This window comes from Suncus etruscus, chromosome 4 (assembly GCF_024139225.1).
Source record: "Suncus etruscus isolate mSunEtr1 chromosome 4, mSunEtr1.pri.cur, whole genome shotgun sequence".
In the NCBI taxonomy this organism is placed as follows: Eukaryota; Metazoa; Chordata; class Mammalia; order Eulipotyphla; family Soricidae; genus Suncus; species Suncus etruscus.
In genome coordinates this window covers 137,294,024-137,310,651 of record NC_064851.1, presented here as the reverse complement: position 1 = coordinate 137,310,651, position 16,628 = coordinate 137,294,024, and the positions used below count along the sequence as shown (strand labels likewise).

The 16,628-nt window shown below is 36.9% G+C and overlaps 1 protein-coding gene across 1 annotated transcript in view; it reads left to right on the top strand.

Moving 5' to 3' along the window:
• The window catches only part of KLKB1 (kallikrein B1), a 31,907-nt gene extending 15,652 nt beyond the window's left edge, over positions 1-16,255 (top strand). The window contains exons 7-15 of the mRNA XM_049772431.1: positions 5,093-5,252; positions 6,189-6,298; positions 6,462-6,624; positions 6,729-6,841; positions 7,602-7,770; positions 11,407-11,582; positions 12,538-12,636; positions 15,160-15,299; positions 15,773-16,255. Coding sequence (XP_049628388.1) covers positions 5,093-5,252; positions 6,189-6,298; positions 6,462-6,624; positions 6,729-6,841; positions 7,602-7,770; positions 11,407-11,582; positions 12,538-12,636; positions 15,160-15,299; positions 15,773-15,976 — 1,334 coding nt within the window. The 3' untranslated portion in view covers positions 15,977-16,255. The remainder of the gene's footprint in view (positions 1-5,092; positions 5,253-6,188; positions 6,299-6,461; positions 6,625-6,728; positions 6,842-7,601; positions 7,771-11,406; positions 11,583-12,537; positions 12,637-15,159; positions 15,300-15,772) is intronic.
• Positions 16,256-16,628: the final 373 nt, after the last annotated feature.

Here is a 16,628-nt window from a genome sequence, read left to right as displayed (position 1 = left end):
GAATTATTAGGGACCAGGGCAATAGCACAATGGGTAGGGTATTGCATGTAGCCCATGTGGGTTCAATTCCCATATGTCCCCTGAGCCTGCCAAGTGCAATTTCTGATGACAGAGTCAGGAGTAACCACTGAGCTCCACCGGGTGTGGCTCCAAAACAAGCAAGCAAACAAACAAAAGAAGTAATGATTATAAGAATAGCTTAGGAAATTTAATCTGAAAAATACTTAAACAAGATAGCTGTCCTAATTTTTTAAAAAATGTTCTGGCTATCATTGGAAAATGAATTAGGCTAATTTGCTTGCTTCTATAGATGTTGTCAGGGAACATATATATATATATTTTTTTTTTTTTTAATTCTAACGTATAAAATGATCTACAATAGAAATTTGTCACACATATGTTAGTTAGATCTTTACACTATAACTTTCCAAATAAATGGTGAACAATTTGTATGATATGTATCCTTGAGAAATTTTTTTTATAGGTTAGCATTAAATGGGACATAATTTCTTTTCCAGTTCCAAGTCTGATTTTTTTGTTTTGCTTATTTGTTTTAGGAAACATTTCATTGATTGAAATATAATTTACTATCCTACACATATAAAATATTGTTATAAGAAATGTTCCCACTTGATGCAAAAAATGAATTAGGATTTTTGTCTTTTATCATATATCTTCAAACTTCTACAATTTCAATATAATTTTTATTAAATTAACAGAATAAATATGACTACAGTTAAGTGAAATTACAAAGAAATATTATGTAAAGATAATGAAAGCAGATTTTATCCTATTCTAATTTCAATGGAAACATATAATTTTTGGTAGCACATAATGTTTTTCTTAATATTATTTTATTAAAATTCTTTTTATAATGTTCTGAAAAATATAATATAAAACTTTTTATTCCTAGAGCTTGAAATTCAATGTCAGGATAAAATAAGGGAAAACAAGAATAACTTTTGCACTAATTAAATATAGAGCTAGAAACATAGGTTGAACATTTTTATTTCTCTGATATATAAATATTTTATAAAATGAGAGTTTTTCATTCCTAAAAAGCAAACAAATTTCAAAATATTTTCATAGACTTTGGCTAGTGCTTTGCATAATACTTAGTCATCATTTCCTTAGTTACAGTGATCGTTGACTTAAAACATATAATCCCACTCTAAGAAAAATAAAAACTTGAGTTTTTTAGAGATAAAACTGAGAATTGCCCATTGCAAGCAAACAAAGTTGCTTTCCTGCCTACTATCAATTAAACAGTTTTCAAATTAAATGCTATTGCAATGGACAGGCTATTCTCAATAGAGATGAAATACATTTATAATTTAAGACAGTAAAGCATTTGTTTTAAATGGCATATGCATCTTTCCTGGTAGAACAGGAAATAAGAAACTATAGTTTAAAAGTAAGGAAATCCAAACTAAGAGATGAAAACACCATCATAAGATATTATTTTATTTACTTTTGTTTTGGGGTCACAGTCTCTTTAATCAGGCATCAAACCCTGACCTGACCTCACCTGCTGTACTATCTTTCCAGCTCCTATCATAAGTTTCAGTCATGCAATGTTCCACACCGATCTCTTCACCAGTGTACACTTCCCACCACTAATGTCCTCAGTTTCTCCCCTACACTCTGCCACTATGGCAGACACTTTTCTCCCTACTCCCTTAACCTTTTTCGTTTTAGATTCTATGGTTTGCAAAACTGTTACCGCCTTTCATCACTCCATTCTTGTCCAACTATCATTGTCATAATGATCTTAACTGCACCCCACCCCATTTTTGTGGCAGGCTTCCTACCAATCCTCTTGGCCCGCATTTATATTGTTTTTGGATATTATTCTCTTAATATAAATTTCTTTTTAATATCCCGCAATGTGAGCGGGGACCAAAAAATATAATGCAGAAAAGCCATCTGCACTCCTATGTTCACTTCAGCACTATTCATAATAGCAAGGCTGTGCAAACAACCCAAGTGCACAAGAACAGATAAGTGGATAAAGAAACTATAGTACAGCTACATGATGGAATACTATGCAGCCATTAAGACAAATGAAATTGTGAAATTTGCTTATAAAAGGAGAGTATCATCATGAGTCAAACAAGTCAAAATGAAGTCATGAAATTTGCTTAGATATGGAGATGCATCATGCTGAGTGAAATGAATCAGAGGGAGCCAGACAGATGGAATAAATGCACTCAGATGCAGGATATTGTAAGTTTTTAAATGAATGTATAGCTGTTATCTTTACAGGCTGTCAAAGAATAAAAATTGAAATATAAATGGACAAGTAACTGCTGGGAAACTTCATAGCTGACAAAAGCTACTTTATTTACTTTTTTATTTAATATAAATTTTTTATTTAAGCATCATGATTACAAACATGATTGTAGTTGGATTTCAGTCATAAATAGAACAACTCCCTTCACCAGTGCAACATTCCCACTACCAATGCTCCTCCCCTCCTTCCCATTCGCTGCCTGTATTCGAGACAGGCATTTTACTACAGTTATTTTTTTTCAAAGTTTAGTAAGCTGTTTAGTTTTTTTGTTTTTCTTTCTTAAAGGGTAAGTGTTAAAAGAATACAGTAGTAACAGTGTGAGAGTGACAATCGCCATTTTTTTGCTCAGGTCCAGCAAAATATGAGGAAAACGGAAAAATAAAAGTCTTGGCCTAAATACAAGGAAACCTCACCCATGAAGTTTTCCAGCATAAGGCAGACTCTGGGCTCTAGGCATACCAGGCTGCCCAACACCTGAGTCATTCTCCGTGGTCCCACTGAAACTTTTTTGCACATTAGTTGTTGTTGGTGTCAGGTTCCTGTAGTTAAAGATTCTGGTTTTTGTGCATTTCCTTCATCCAAATCAGGCTGATGTGGAGCATCCTCTAGTTTCGCCCCACCATTAGATAAGGAGAGCCCTTCTCTGCCATCTGGGTGTTAAGAGAGCACTCTTTGGAGTAAGTCAATGCTAGAGCAGCAGTAGGGTCTTTCCTGGTAGAGGTTTGCTTCCTGGTAATGTTATAGACAATTGTGGTTGTTTCCATAGATGGTATCCATGCTTCAGGAGTGTATGGGCAATGTCCATTCTTCTGAGGCCTGAGCCAAGTCATTATGCCAATGTTCAGAGTATAAAGCCTAACTTCATTACAAAATTTGTGTTCCTATCTCTATTAGACAAGAACTTGTTTGCATATGTAATATTTTCCTATTTTAAAATGCCTATGCAAAAGAGAAACAATGCCATAAGATATTATTGGTGCATCAAGGGGGCTGAGGGAACAAATACAACATTCACCGAAACTTGGTTCTAGCATGAATTCTAAAGAGACTCTTCTACCTGAATTCCTTATTGAACAGATCTCAGAGGAGAAACAAAAATAGTGAGCAAAATTGTCACTATATAAGAGGTTATTCAAAAAGAGTTATAGATGTTAAGGGAATACATCTAAAATCTACGAAGGAGATACACAAGTCCCTTTTATTTCTTTAGAAATAGTCAGTAGGGGGATGGAGAGATAGCACAGTAGTAGTGCGTTTGCCTTGCAAGCGATGACCCAGGACCAATGGTGGTTTGAATCCCAGCATCCCATATGGTCCCCTGAGCCTGTCAGGGGCGATTTCTGAGCATAGAGCCAGGAGGAACCCCTGAGCACTGCCGGGTTGACCCAAAAACCAATAAATAAATAAATAAAAACAAAATATTATATACAAATAAAGAAAATAATAAAAAATAAAATAAATTTTAAAAATGCAATAAAAAATAAGGGGCCGGTAATATAGCATGGAGGTAAGGCATTTGCCTTCCATTCAGAAGGACGGTGGTTCAAATCCTGGCATCTGATATGGTCCTCTGAGCCTGTCAGGCGCAATTTCTGAGCGTAGAGCCAGGAGTAACCCCTGAGCACTGCCGAGTGTGACCCAAAAACCACCACCACCACCACCACAACAACAAAAGAAATAGTCAGTGGGAGGGTGTTGAATCCGGGACACCACTTTGGTTTGTGATTTGGCCATGTGGAATCTGCAAAACGACTCCCAGCAGTCTCATATCAGGAAATGTCTTTGAGTGGTGGCTTCTCAGAAACCAAGTATGGTAGCAAACATAGGTACACAGTGAAGGAAGGTGGAGGATAGAAGACCACCGAGAGTAGATTAATAGGAACAGAGTATTGATTTCTTCTCAGGCAGAGAGTCTATTTTTTCACTGGGGAGCTGGTTGGCAGCTAGCTTGAGTGAGGATAATGATCTGCTTCATGAGAAACCAAGAACTAAGGGTAAAAATGGTAAATGTTGGGTAATAGGCGGTGGGGGTGAGAGTAAAGGACTATAAATGAGCCTGTAATGTGATGAGCCAATAGGGGAAGGAAAGTATACAACATAGACATTCTACATATTGTAAACATAGATCAAATTCATTACATCCTATTAAACTATCTATATTATACGCGAGGGGGCCCTAGCCCTCAAGAAGTTTGAGAATGGACATTGGTGGGAAAGCCCTTTTGCCAAGTTTAGGGGAGGCTGTGGGGCTCGGCCTCCCCCCAACAGCCTTCCCTCTCCTTCCTCCTGGACTTTGGGTCTATCCCTGGACCCCCCTCAGGGGGCCAGCGAGCTGGGTGCTGGGAAGAAGTTTAACTGGGACCCCAGTCTTTACTCAACCCCTAACCTGCACAAGAGGGGTGGGGGTGGGGAGCAGGCTGGTAAACTTCTGGCTTCCAACACAATTAAGGAACTAATTTCCTCTCTGGGATAGGAAGCCTTTACCAGCATGGGAAATAGCAAGGCTCCCGTCTAGGCCAAAGGTCCTTTTGCCAAGCTTAGGGGAAGCTGTAGGGCTCAGCCTACCCCAACAGTCTTCCCTCTCCTTCATCCTGGACTATTCCTGGGTCCCCGCTCAGGGGGCCAAAGAGGTGGGTGCCGGGGAGGAATTTAATGGGGACTCCAGGCTTTTCCCAACCCCCATTCTGCACAAGAGGAGCTGTCTTGGGAAGGTCGCTGGCAACTATTTATTTACTTTTAAATAAGAAAATGAGCACAATGTCATCTGCTCAGGAATATTGTCCATCTGTAAATTTACAGGTTGCCAGATGAATATTTTCCAACGTCTAGCATTTTCAGATGTGGACATTGCCAGTGTCATTACACCAGATGCCACTGTGTGTCGAACCATCTGTACCTACCATCCCAGCTGCCTCTTCTTTACATTCTATACAAATCAGTGGGCCATAGAGTCTCAAAGGTGAGTTTGGCTGTGTAAATTCAGGCTTCCATTATGCCTCTTTATTATGAGTTTTTAAAGTTTTGTTCATTTCCTCAAAATGCTCAAAGCATAGGCACTTTTCTTTTTTTGGCCAGGTGCAGATTAATTAAGAGATTAGTAGATTTTTTTTCTGCCTGTCTTCTCTTGTGTACTTAAACATACCACTGAGTCAAGGAAACAACAACCATGAAAACAAAGAACCTGACACCTTTATTACTGCTCTTAGTTCTGAATTGGCTCTAAGTACAAACCACTTAACAGCAACATATTCTTAAAACTCACTGGCTGTAATTCCTGTTTCGAAAACAAGAGGCCTGTTTATTCTAACCAAGGTTCCAGTTTCACCCTTTGCTAATCCTCTTCCTTCTTTGTGTGTAAGAGCTAAGAAAATGGAGTAAAGTTATATAATAGTATCATTAGCATATATCTCCAGAATTACTTTCTTCTATTTTGTTGTTGTTGTTGTTTTCATTTTCTTGTTTTCTTCTTTTTCTTTTGGGTCACACCCAGCGGTGCTCAGGGGTTACTCCCAGATCTGTTCTCAGAAATCACTTCTGGCAGGCTGGTGGGTTCGTATAGGATGCCAGGAATAGAATCTGGGTTAATCCCAGGTTGGCTGTTTGCAAGGCAAATGCCCTACTGCTGTGCAATAGCTTCAACCCTGTTGTTGTTCAGTTAGAAAGTGGGACTTTATCATTCTCCTCCTTTCAAGTTATTGTGCCAATCAGTTTTCTTCCCAGTGTGATGCAGCTTGATTTACATGTAATTACTGTGATTTATTAGTCTAACTTTGTCTACTTTAAAGTTATATTTCTCAGCAAAATAATTTATACAAGTGCTTTCTTTCCTGTATGAGGTTCTTTTATGTTTGCTATTAATGTAGTTTTCTTTCATCTCTTCCTTTATTTTGAATAGAAATGTTTGTTTCCTTAAGACATCAAGAAGTGGGAACCCAAGCACCCCTACTCCTCAGGAAAACACTGTATCGGGATATAGCCTTTTAACCTGCAAGCGAACTTTTCCTGGTAATGTTATTCAATAAAAATATTATCATAGAGGGAGAAATTTTATGACCTAACAAGTAATGGATTTAAAACAAAATCATTGTCAACGAAAGTTGTGGTTTTATTCTGTGTATATAATATATATTCTTATATATATGCATATGTATATGTATAATTGCTACAGAACCCTGCCATTCCAAACTTTACCCAGGACTTGATTTTGAAGGGGAAGAATTGAATGTGACCTTCGTTAAAGGAACAAATGTTTGCCGAGAAACTTGTACAAAGATGATTCGCTGTCAGTTTTTTACTTACTCTTCACTCCCAGAGGACTGTAGAGGAGATAAGTTAGTAAACATTTATTTTTTTTTTATAGAAAGTTTGCAAGAAAATTTCAGAAATGTGTACCCATTAGTGAAGGTTTAACCTTCATCCCGATCATTTTGTTTAGGTGTAAGTGTTCCCTACGATTATCTCATAATGGTTCACCAACAAGAATTACATCTGGGACCCAACTACACTCTGGATACTCTTTGAGGTTATGCAGAAGTGGAGGTGACTCTAGTAAGTAAACTTCACTCTTTCATATGACTCTAAAGCAGGGGTCTCAAACTCGCGGGCCATTTGCGGCCCTCCGTACAACATTTTGTGGCCCTGCCCTAGAGGAATCTTTTTGTGTTTTGTTTTGTTTTAGTTGTTTGGGTCACACCCCCCAATGTTCAAGGCTTCCTACTGACTTTGCACTCAAGGATCACCCTGACTTTGCCTCCTGCGGCCCCTAGGTTAATTGAGTTTGAGACCCCTGCAAGGGATGTCTGATGTTTTACTAGATTGTTTAGTCTTTTTGTTTTGTTTTTGGGGCCAAACCCGTTTGATGCTCAGGGGTTAATTCTGGCTAAGCGCTCAGAAATTGCCCTTGGCTTGGGGGGACCATATGGGACACCGGGGGATGGAACCGCAGTCCTTCCTTGGCTAGCGCTTGCAAGGCAGACACCTTACCTCTAGCGCCACTTCACTGGCCCCAGATTGTTTAGTCTTTTTTTTTTTTTTTTTGGTTTTTGGGCCACACCCGGCGGTGCTCAGGGGTTACTCCTGGCTGTCTGCTCAGAAATAGCTCCTGGCAGGCACGGGGGACCATATGGGACACCGGGATTTGAACCAACCACCTTTGGTCCTGGATTGGCTGCTTGCAAGGCAAACGCCGCTATGCTATCTCTCCGTGCCCAGATTGTTTAATCTTAATGGAATTGTGTATTTTTCTGTCCTTGACTGAAGAGGTAACTGAATCATCTCCAATTCCAACTATTAATGTTCTCTTCCATAGTATGTACTACAAAAACAAATGCACGTGTTGTTGGAGGAACTGACTCTTCTTTGGGAGAGTGGCCCTGGCAGGTCAGCCTGCAAGTGAAGCTAAAAGAGCAAAGTCATGTGTGTGGAGGATCCATCATTGGACGCCAGTGGGTCCTGACTGCTGCCCATTGCTTTGATGGGTAAGTATCTTATCATAAGCAGCTTATCGTGCCTTTTGTATTGAACCTATATAAAATTTCTCAACCTCCAGAGCCAGAGAGATATTACAGAAGACAATGGGCTTGTCTTAGACATGGTTGACCCTGCTTCATTTCTCAGTACCAGGCATGGTCTTCCAAAAATTAAGAGTGATCCCTGTGGGGCTGGAGAGATAGCATGGAGGTAAGGCGTTTGCCTTGGATGTAGAAGGACGGTAGTTCGAATCCCAGCATTCCATATGGTCTCTTGAGCCTGCCAGGAGCGATTTCTGAATGGAGTAACCCCGGAGCGCTGCAGGGTGTGACCCAAAAACCAAAAGCCAAAAAATAAAATAAAATAAAATAAAAATCCCTGAGCACAGAGCCAGAAAAAAGCTCGAAGTACCACCAGGTGTGGACTAAATCTACCACTAAACCCCCACCTACCAAAAAAAAATCTCAACTATCCTTGCTAGCCTATTCATAGAAAGTTATTTTCTAATCATGAAAGATATTTTAAAACATGACAAAGGCTAAATGGTGTTAAGGAATCAGGAGGGCCTGCATACTGATCAATTTGACATTTTAGAACAGAGTGACATGTTTTGCAGGACATGGAGAGCCCCAGAGGTATCATTTCTTTTTTAAAAATACTTAAAAATATGGGGTGGAGAGATAGCACAGTGGGTTAAGTGCTTATCTTGCATGCAGGGCTTGATTCCCAGCACCCTCTATTCCCAACACCCCAAGCTGGTCATGAACGATCCTTGAGTGCAAAAAAAGGAGTGGGCTATTTTTTTTAAATTTCAAACTATAATTTAAAAAAATCCCTCTACTAGGATGCTATCACCTCCATACATCACTCCCCAAATATTTCCCAAATATATTCTTCTTCAAACACTTATTTTACAGGATGTCCATGGGGATTGTACTTTTACCTCTGAGCCACAAACATACTATGTAATAGAGTTAAATATAAATTAAATATTTTATTATGTCTATTTCAATTAATATAATCTGAAATGATATTTCTTCTTTGTCAGATAAAGATGGCATATAGTAGACTCTGGACAGAAAAGGACACTAGTCATAGCTCTGTAGCTTTTACTAAGGGTGTCAATGATCTTGGATGGTTTGTAAATTTTTCTAGGCTTAATTTTTTGTTTGTAAATATATACAATTATAACAGTTTATTATTTGTAATAAATTAGAAAGTTAATGTATGTTGCATTTAAACTGTTTAGTACTATACCTAGAAACTAAAAGTATACAAAAATAAATCGTTGGGGATAGAGAGATAGCATGGAGGTAGGGCATTTGCCTTGCATGCAAAAGGACAATGTTTTGAATTCTGGCATCCCATATGGTCCCCTGCCATATGAGCCTGCCAGGAGCAATTTCTGAGTGTAGAGCCAGAAGTAATCCCTGAGCGCTGCCAGGTGTGACCCCCCCCCAAAAAAAAAAAACCAAAAAAATTGTTGTCATAACATCTAATAAAAAATGGAAAGAAGGGGAGCCAGAGAAATAATACAGGAGTTAAGGTACTCTGGGAGCTAGAGAGATAGTTAAACTGGATATGGTCCCAATATCCCTGATATTAAAAAAAAAAGCACTTACTTAATTGTTCTCAAAAAGTAATCTTGTTTTTGCAAAATTTACTCATTCCTGGAAGCTGGAGCCATAGAATTTGGGTAGGGCATTTATCTTGCAGATGGCTGACCTAGGGTTTGATTCCCAGCATCCCATATGGTCCTCTGAGCACTTTCAGGACTGACTCCTGAGTGCAGAGCCAGAAGAATCACTGGATGTGACTCAAAAACAAAACAAAAATTCAGTCATTCCCCTACCTAAAAGACTTACTTTGTACCAGTTACAAATAAGAACAAAGCTCTGCTGCTCTGCTGTCATGTGGTTTGTAGCACAGCTGGACACTAACATTTGGACTTCTGCTTCACATGGCACTGCTAAGGGGGAGCTATTAGTCTAGAAGAAACAAACTTTATGATAGGAAATAACAGGCGATTGTTTTTACTAACTACACTCCAAGTTGAGGCTAAGAATTTGTATTACTTCATTTCTCAACTTCATTGAACAATAATTGACATAATATTATGCAAATCTAAGGTATATAATATAATGATTTGATATATGTATATAATAAAAAGTTATTACTACAATAATATTAGCATGTCTGTCACATCTCATGATTAAAAATAATTGTGATAATAACCTTCAAGATTTCACTTAGTGGGGGCTGGAGAGATAACATAGCAGTAGAGCATTTGCCTTGCATGCGGCCGACCCAGGAGGGATTCGGTTCGATTCCTGGCATTCCCTATGGTCCTCCAAACTTCTGGGGGTGATTTCTGAGTGCAGAAGCCAGTAGTAGCCCCTGAGCATCGCCCGAAATCCAATTAATCAATCAATCAATCAATAAAGTTTAAAAAGAAAAGATCTCACTTAGCAATTTTCATATGTACCTAGAGTAGCTCTATTTTTAATCACTTGGAAAAAAATCTCTGGACTGAGTTCCAATAGTGGTCATATCAGTTTAAAAATGTTCATTCTTGAAAGCTCTGTGAGTTTATGAGAAATAATATGCATGGAAGTATGATGACTTTGAAATAATGGAGACAATAATTTTGTATGAGCATGTATGTCCAATATCAGACTCTAAAAGGCAAATTTTAAAAGTCTATAAAATGGGGCCGGAGCAGTAGCGCAAGTGGTAAAGCCTTGCCCCTGCTAGCCTAGGATGAACCGTGGTTAGATTCTTCAGTGTCCCATATGTTCCCCCAAGCCAGGAGCAATTTCTGAGCACATAGCCAGGAGTAAACCCTGAGTGTCACCATGTGTGACTCAAAACCAAAAAATAAAATAAAAAAAATTAGAGTCTATACAAATATATTAGAACATTATTTTAGATGTATTTTGTATAGAATCATGTTTTAATGGGTTAAAGTTTTGATATCTCCCAAATATATAAATATTTCATATTTCTCAAAAATATTTAAAAAATGTATGCCTATATACACTTTTTTTTATCTTTTTAAAGGAAATTATATAATATCAGTGTTATTCCTTGATAGTTTGAATTTCATGGATGTAATTGCTCTCAGGTATGGATCAATTTTCTTTGGTAAACTGCTATAGTCACTCCTCACCCATTCCTCTAGAATAAGCAGACATATTCTTGTTTTTTGTTTACTTACAGTAAACATGAAACACATAAGTGTACTTTTAGTATTAAATCTTCAAATATCTTAAAAGCTGGAGCAATATTACATCAGGTAGGACACTTGCCTTACACACAACTGACCCATGTTCCATCCCCAGCATTCCATATGGTCCTCTGAGCCCATCAAGAGTGATTCATGAATGCAGACAGGACCCTGAGTAACCCTGTGCATTACAGGTGTTGACCCCAAAACAAAACAAAACAAAACAATCTTCAGCAATTCAGTACTGCTCTGGTGGTGAAGGTGAATTGACAGGTGGAATAATCAGGTAAGAAAAAATTGTCATATGTAATACTTTCTTCCCAGTTTTTTTTCGAGCAATAAAGCAAGAAAATAAAAAAGAAGAATAACTAAAGGCTGTCTTTCTGGTTTCAAAAAGATATTTATTTTTTCCTCCTAGGCTTCTCTTGTCGGATATTTGGCAAATTTATAGTGGTATTTTAAATCTGTCAGCGATATCAAATGAAACACATTTCTCACAAGTAAAGGAGATTATTATTCACCAAAATTATATACTATCAGAAAGTGGTCATGATATTGCCTTAGTGAAACTTGAGACCCCTTTGAATTATACTGGTACGTGGCATATTTAAGGAGAAATTGTACTGTTGAACTGCATTGGTTTAAATATATATATCAACATGATATTTAAGAGGTCAGAATCTAGAAATATTAGCTTTATTTTCTGGTTGGTGGAGTTGGGGAAAAGTATGGACTGTCTACAAAATTAAGACCTGTTACTTGATCAACAACAACAACAACAACCTGATTAAAAGAGAAGAAATGTTGATTAATTCCTTCAGTTAGGAATAGAACTCCATCTATATTATTGAAAAAATATGCACAGGAAATGTCTTTTTGCCATTTGAGAAGCATTATTTCCATTAACAAGATCATCATAAACATTGTCTTGGGATTAGAGATTTTTGGATTTCTGAGAATAGTGGCACTATTAATTTTAAGGTATAATGTAAGACAAAACTGATTGATATACAAGGGAACTCTGGGAATACAGTGGTATCTTAGCTGAAGCTGCTAACTCTGGAGATAGAATGACCCAGAGTTAGTGAATCCCCCATAATGACTATGACCGTGGGCTACCTTCTTTTATTTTTTGAACTTTCCATTTTTCCCCTTGTAAAACAAGACTGATAGTCCATTAGCTTGTTATAATAAAGTCGTAATAAAGTCCGTAAGATAAAGCACTTGAACAACAGAACAATATATATCAGCACCACTACACTTAGGGTATAACAGACAGAATAAGACCTAAAAATAGTTAAATGCTTTTGAAAATAAATATTGGTTTTAAATTTTAAGGGGAAAATGTACTGCTAAAAGTTACAGGTATAAAAGACTTTGATGTGAGAAACTTTCTTGATGGACTAACTAGAAGTTAAATAGAAGTGAAGCAATTTCTCTGGGTGTTGCTCTTTAGGAAAAAAATACAGGGAAAGGAAAGTCTTTAATTTTCAATTCAGTATCTGTAACTTTTCCTAACTAAATTCTAATCTTGAATTTTTTTCCTTAGAATTTCAAAAGCCAATATGCCTACCTTCCAAAGATGATGTAAATACAATTTATTCTAACTGCTGGGTAACTGGATGGGGTCATACAAAGGAATACAAAGGTATGAAATGGCATTTTTAACATTGCTCATAGGAAAGTTTTAGATGTTAAGGATGTGCAATGAGACTGCTTAGTCTAAGTTTATCTAAAATTATATCCCAGTTATTTTTAGTCTCTTCACTCCCAAATTCTTGTTAAGTGTTTTGTTAAAAAATGCATTTTTGCTGGGTCCTAGAAAAATTTGAAATGTAAACTCTTAAGCATCTTACTTTAAAATAAAAATCATTGTTTGACTTGGGTTAGTCTCATATAGAACTAACAAACCCACTCAGGTCCATGCTATCCTCAGTGTTAATAATGTTCATTATTCTATCACATTGTCTTCCCTTGTGAGAAATCACTAAGTGGCAGGCAAGAACACTTCTTTTCATGGCAGGTTCCTCATCTTCTGCCTCCCCCATAAACCCTTACTGTAATATTTTATTTTGGGGAGCTTCATACCCCTGGCAATGCTCAAGTGCTACTCCTGGATTTACACTCAGGGGACCTTATGGGGTACCAGGGATTGAACTCAGATAGGAGTGCAAGGCCCTACCTGCTGTATTATTGCTCTGGCCCCTAATCTTACCATACCTATGAACCACACTTTTAATGATGTTATTTTTTGCTTTGTTTACATATGTAAGGGCACACACAGTAGTGCACAGGAATTATTTATGGGTCTGTACTTGAGAATTATTCCTGGATTAGGGGGATGTAGGGGAACATATTTGGTGCCAGGAGTCAAACCTGGGTCAGCCATGTGCAAAGCAAATGCCCTACCTGCTGTACTATTGCTCCAACCCCTCTAATAATGTTTTTAATACTTCAGCAAAACACATGGTATTATGATAGAAGACAATAAAATTGAAGTACAGTTTCAAAATGTTCTTGAGTATGACAACAGTGCATGTGATTATTTATTAATATATATAATCATATAAAATATAAACATATTATATACAAAATATATAATATATAAATATATAAAATATATATTATATAAATATATAATTAAATATATAATTTTAAAATTATGGTGAGAACAAGTATTGCCATTCATAATGCTATATGAAAATGTTTGTGACTTCTAGTCATGCCAACATCAAAGGCACTGCTAATCCGTTTATATGTTTATATACCTTTATGCCTTTATACTCTTAATAGCTGTTTTTATAATTAAAAATAGAATGTATAAGTATATATGCATATATATACTAGAGGTTTATGGAAAACATATTTATCTCTTAACAAAGTTGATAGTTCTTAGGAATTATTTCTATGGACACTAGGTCAATGATTCCTGATTACAAATACTTGGGAGTATTTTAATTGCTCTTAAATTGTTCAGGAACTAGACAATTCTTCCAAAAATTATATTTCTGAGGAAAAATAGAAGAGGAATATTATTTGTATTGTTCTTGTTTCTTTTTCCTTTTTTGGTTTTTGGGCCACACCTGGTGGTGTTCTGGATTTACTTCTGGCTCTGTGTTTAGAAATTACAGGCACAGGGGTTGATATGGGATGCTGGGGATTAAACCCAGTTTAGCCATGTTCATGTTCAAACACTCTACCCATTGTACTATCTCTCCAGCCCTCATATTTGTATCGTTTTTTAGATAAAAAGTTAGCTTCCAAGCTCTTTTTATTTTTCCTGATTGAATCCTTCACTTAGTGAATTAAAATTATAAAATATTTTGACTAGTACTTTGAGACCTAAAGAGATTAAAAGAAGCTTAACTAAACAAAGAATACTCCTATTAAATATCTAATGGGCACCTAAACACCAGTGCAAGTAAAATTTTTTGTGAACAAATGTTTTCCATGAGAAATGCTAATTTACTCAAAGAATAATATGCTCTGTGGTCAGAACTTTCTTTTTTTGTTGTTGGGTTTTTGTTTGTTTGTTTGTTTGTATTTGGGTCACACCTGGCGGCACTCAGGAATTACTCCTGGCACTACCCTCAGAAATCGTTCCTGGCAGGCTCAGGGGACTATATGGGATGCCAGGATTCGAACCACTGTCCTTCTGCATGCAAGGCAAATGCTTTGCCTTCATTCTATCTCTTTGGCCCCCAGAACTTTCTTAATCATATGTTTTAAGATTATTCTGGATATACAAAATAAATAGTAAAAGTAAAAATTTCGAGGCCGTTGGCTTATAGGCAGTAGAGGGAATTTCTGAGAGAATTCTATTGAGATAAAATCATAACAGAGAATACAAAAACAGTCTGGCAAGCTTTAAATGCTATCTTGATCATAAAAGGCCAATACAGCTTGATAGAGCAATCATATAGATGATGGATACATATAGAAAGCATGAGAGAAAGTACATATGTGTAGTAGGAGACATGACAGATATATAGAGGATAAGTATAAACAGACTAGATAGAGATGATAAATGGGTTTGTGGAAATGTATCTAACTTTTATTAACTTTTTAAATTTAAAGACCTAAATAATAAGAAATATCCATTTTTCCCTTTAAGGTTTAACCCTATTTTCATATTGATTGTATTTCCTTCTCTGTGTTGGTTACTTTGTAGGTGAAGTCCAGAGTATCCTACAAAAGGCAAGTGTTCCTTTGGTACCCAATGAGGAATGTCAGAAAAGTTACAGAAGCTACAAAATAATCAAACAAATGACTTGTGCTGGCTATAAAGAAGGGGGAAAAGATGCCTGTAAGGTAAGGTGATTGGTTACTAGAAAATATGCAACAGACTATTGAGAAAATTTCAAAAAGTATTTTCCAATAGTGTATATTATAGTTGAAATATTCAGAGACAAATGTTTGGTTAATTTCATAAGAACTTTTAAACATCTAATATATACACATATAAAGATCGTTTAAACTGATATTATGTCATTTACATTTCACCCTGGGGCCTGCTATATTTTAGAGAGAACAATTGTATACATCATTATTTTACTAGACATTATATTATTTTGGCATTTGTGGTGAAGATGTTAAAGTTTCATGGGAATCAATATACTAAATCAATTAACACATATTTCATTTCACCCACCAGCTTATAAGGCAGATTAGTTATTTGGAAACACCAAAATATTGGATGTGTGCCTTGCAATGTGATTATAGAATTGTATAGTCACATCAATTATAACTCTTAACACTTTATTTTTCTACCCCCTGTGACACAGGGAGATTCAGGTGGCCCCTTAGTTTGCAAACACAATGGAATATGGCATCAGGTGGGTATCACCAGTTGGGGTGAAGGCTGTGCCCGCAGGAATCAACCAGGTGTCTATACTAAAGTTGTTGAGTATTTGGACTGGATTTTTGAGAAAACACAGAAGAGTGATGCACAGTCTTTGATGAACTTGCCAGCACGAGGACACACTTAGAGGTGGGGAAGAATCCAGTTTGTGGAATAAGATTTATAGTTTGAGCTCAATTCATGAACTAAGACTTGGGCTTCAAGACTACTATTTACCCTGCATATTTGTTAAGAGGATAACAACAACATACAAGAAACTCCTAAGGGCGGGCAATGTTCTGCAGAGGCCTTCAGCATTCAACTCTACAATGGCAGATAACCATAGAACATCTCCACCACTGTATGAAATAAAGTAGTAACAGAGTATGACTGAAAAGTGTTTCTTTCTGATTTTGTAAAAACAGAAATAAAGATAAGTGCTGCAGATGTGTTAGCGTCCCTAAGCAAAAACCTTAGTGGATCAGATAAATTCCCACTGTAAATTAAGCAGGTACACAAGGTGGACGAATATGAAATATGAAAATGAAATAATTGAGACCACACAACATGCATTGTCTGGGGACCCTCGTCCAAGGGACAAGAGACAAATTTACTTTTCAGCTGATGACATTTATAAGCACAAACTCTGGTATGCAAGGTGTCCTCAGGGAGTAGAAAGAGCAGGGGAGCAGTACAATGGGGAACCAAGCCTAGAATCTACATATCAAAACAGCTATCCTGTGGGAGGTTGGTGGTGGAAGTGTTTTTGGGTAAACAGAAAACAGATTTTACAAGAAACC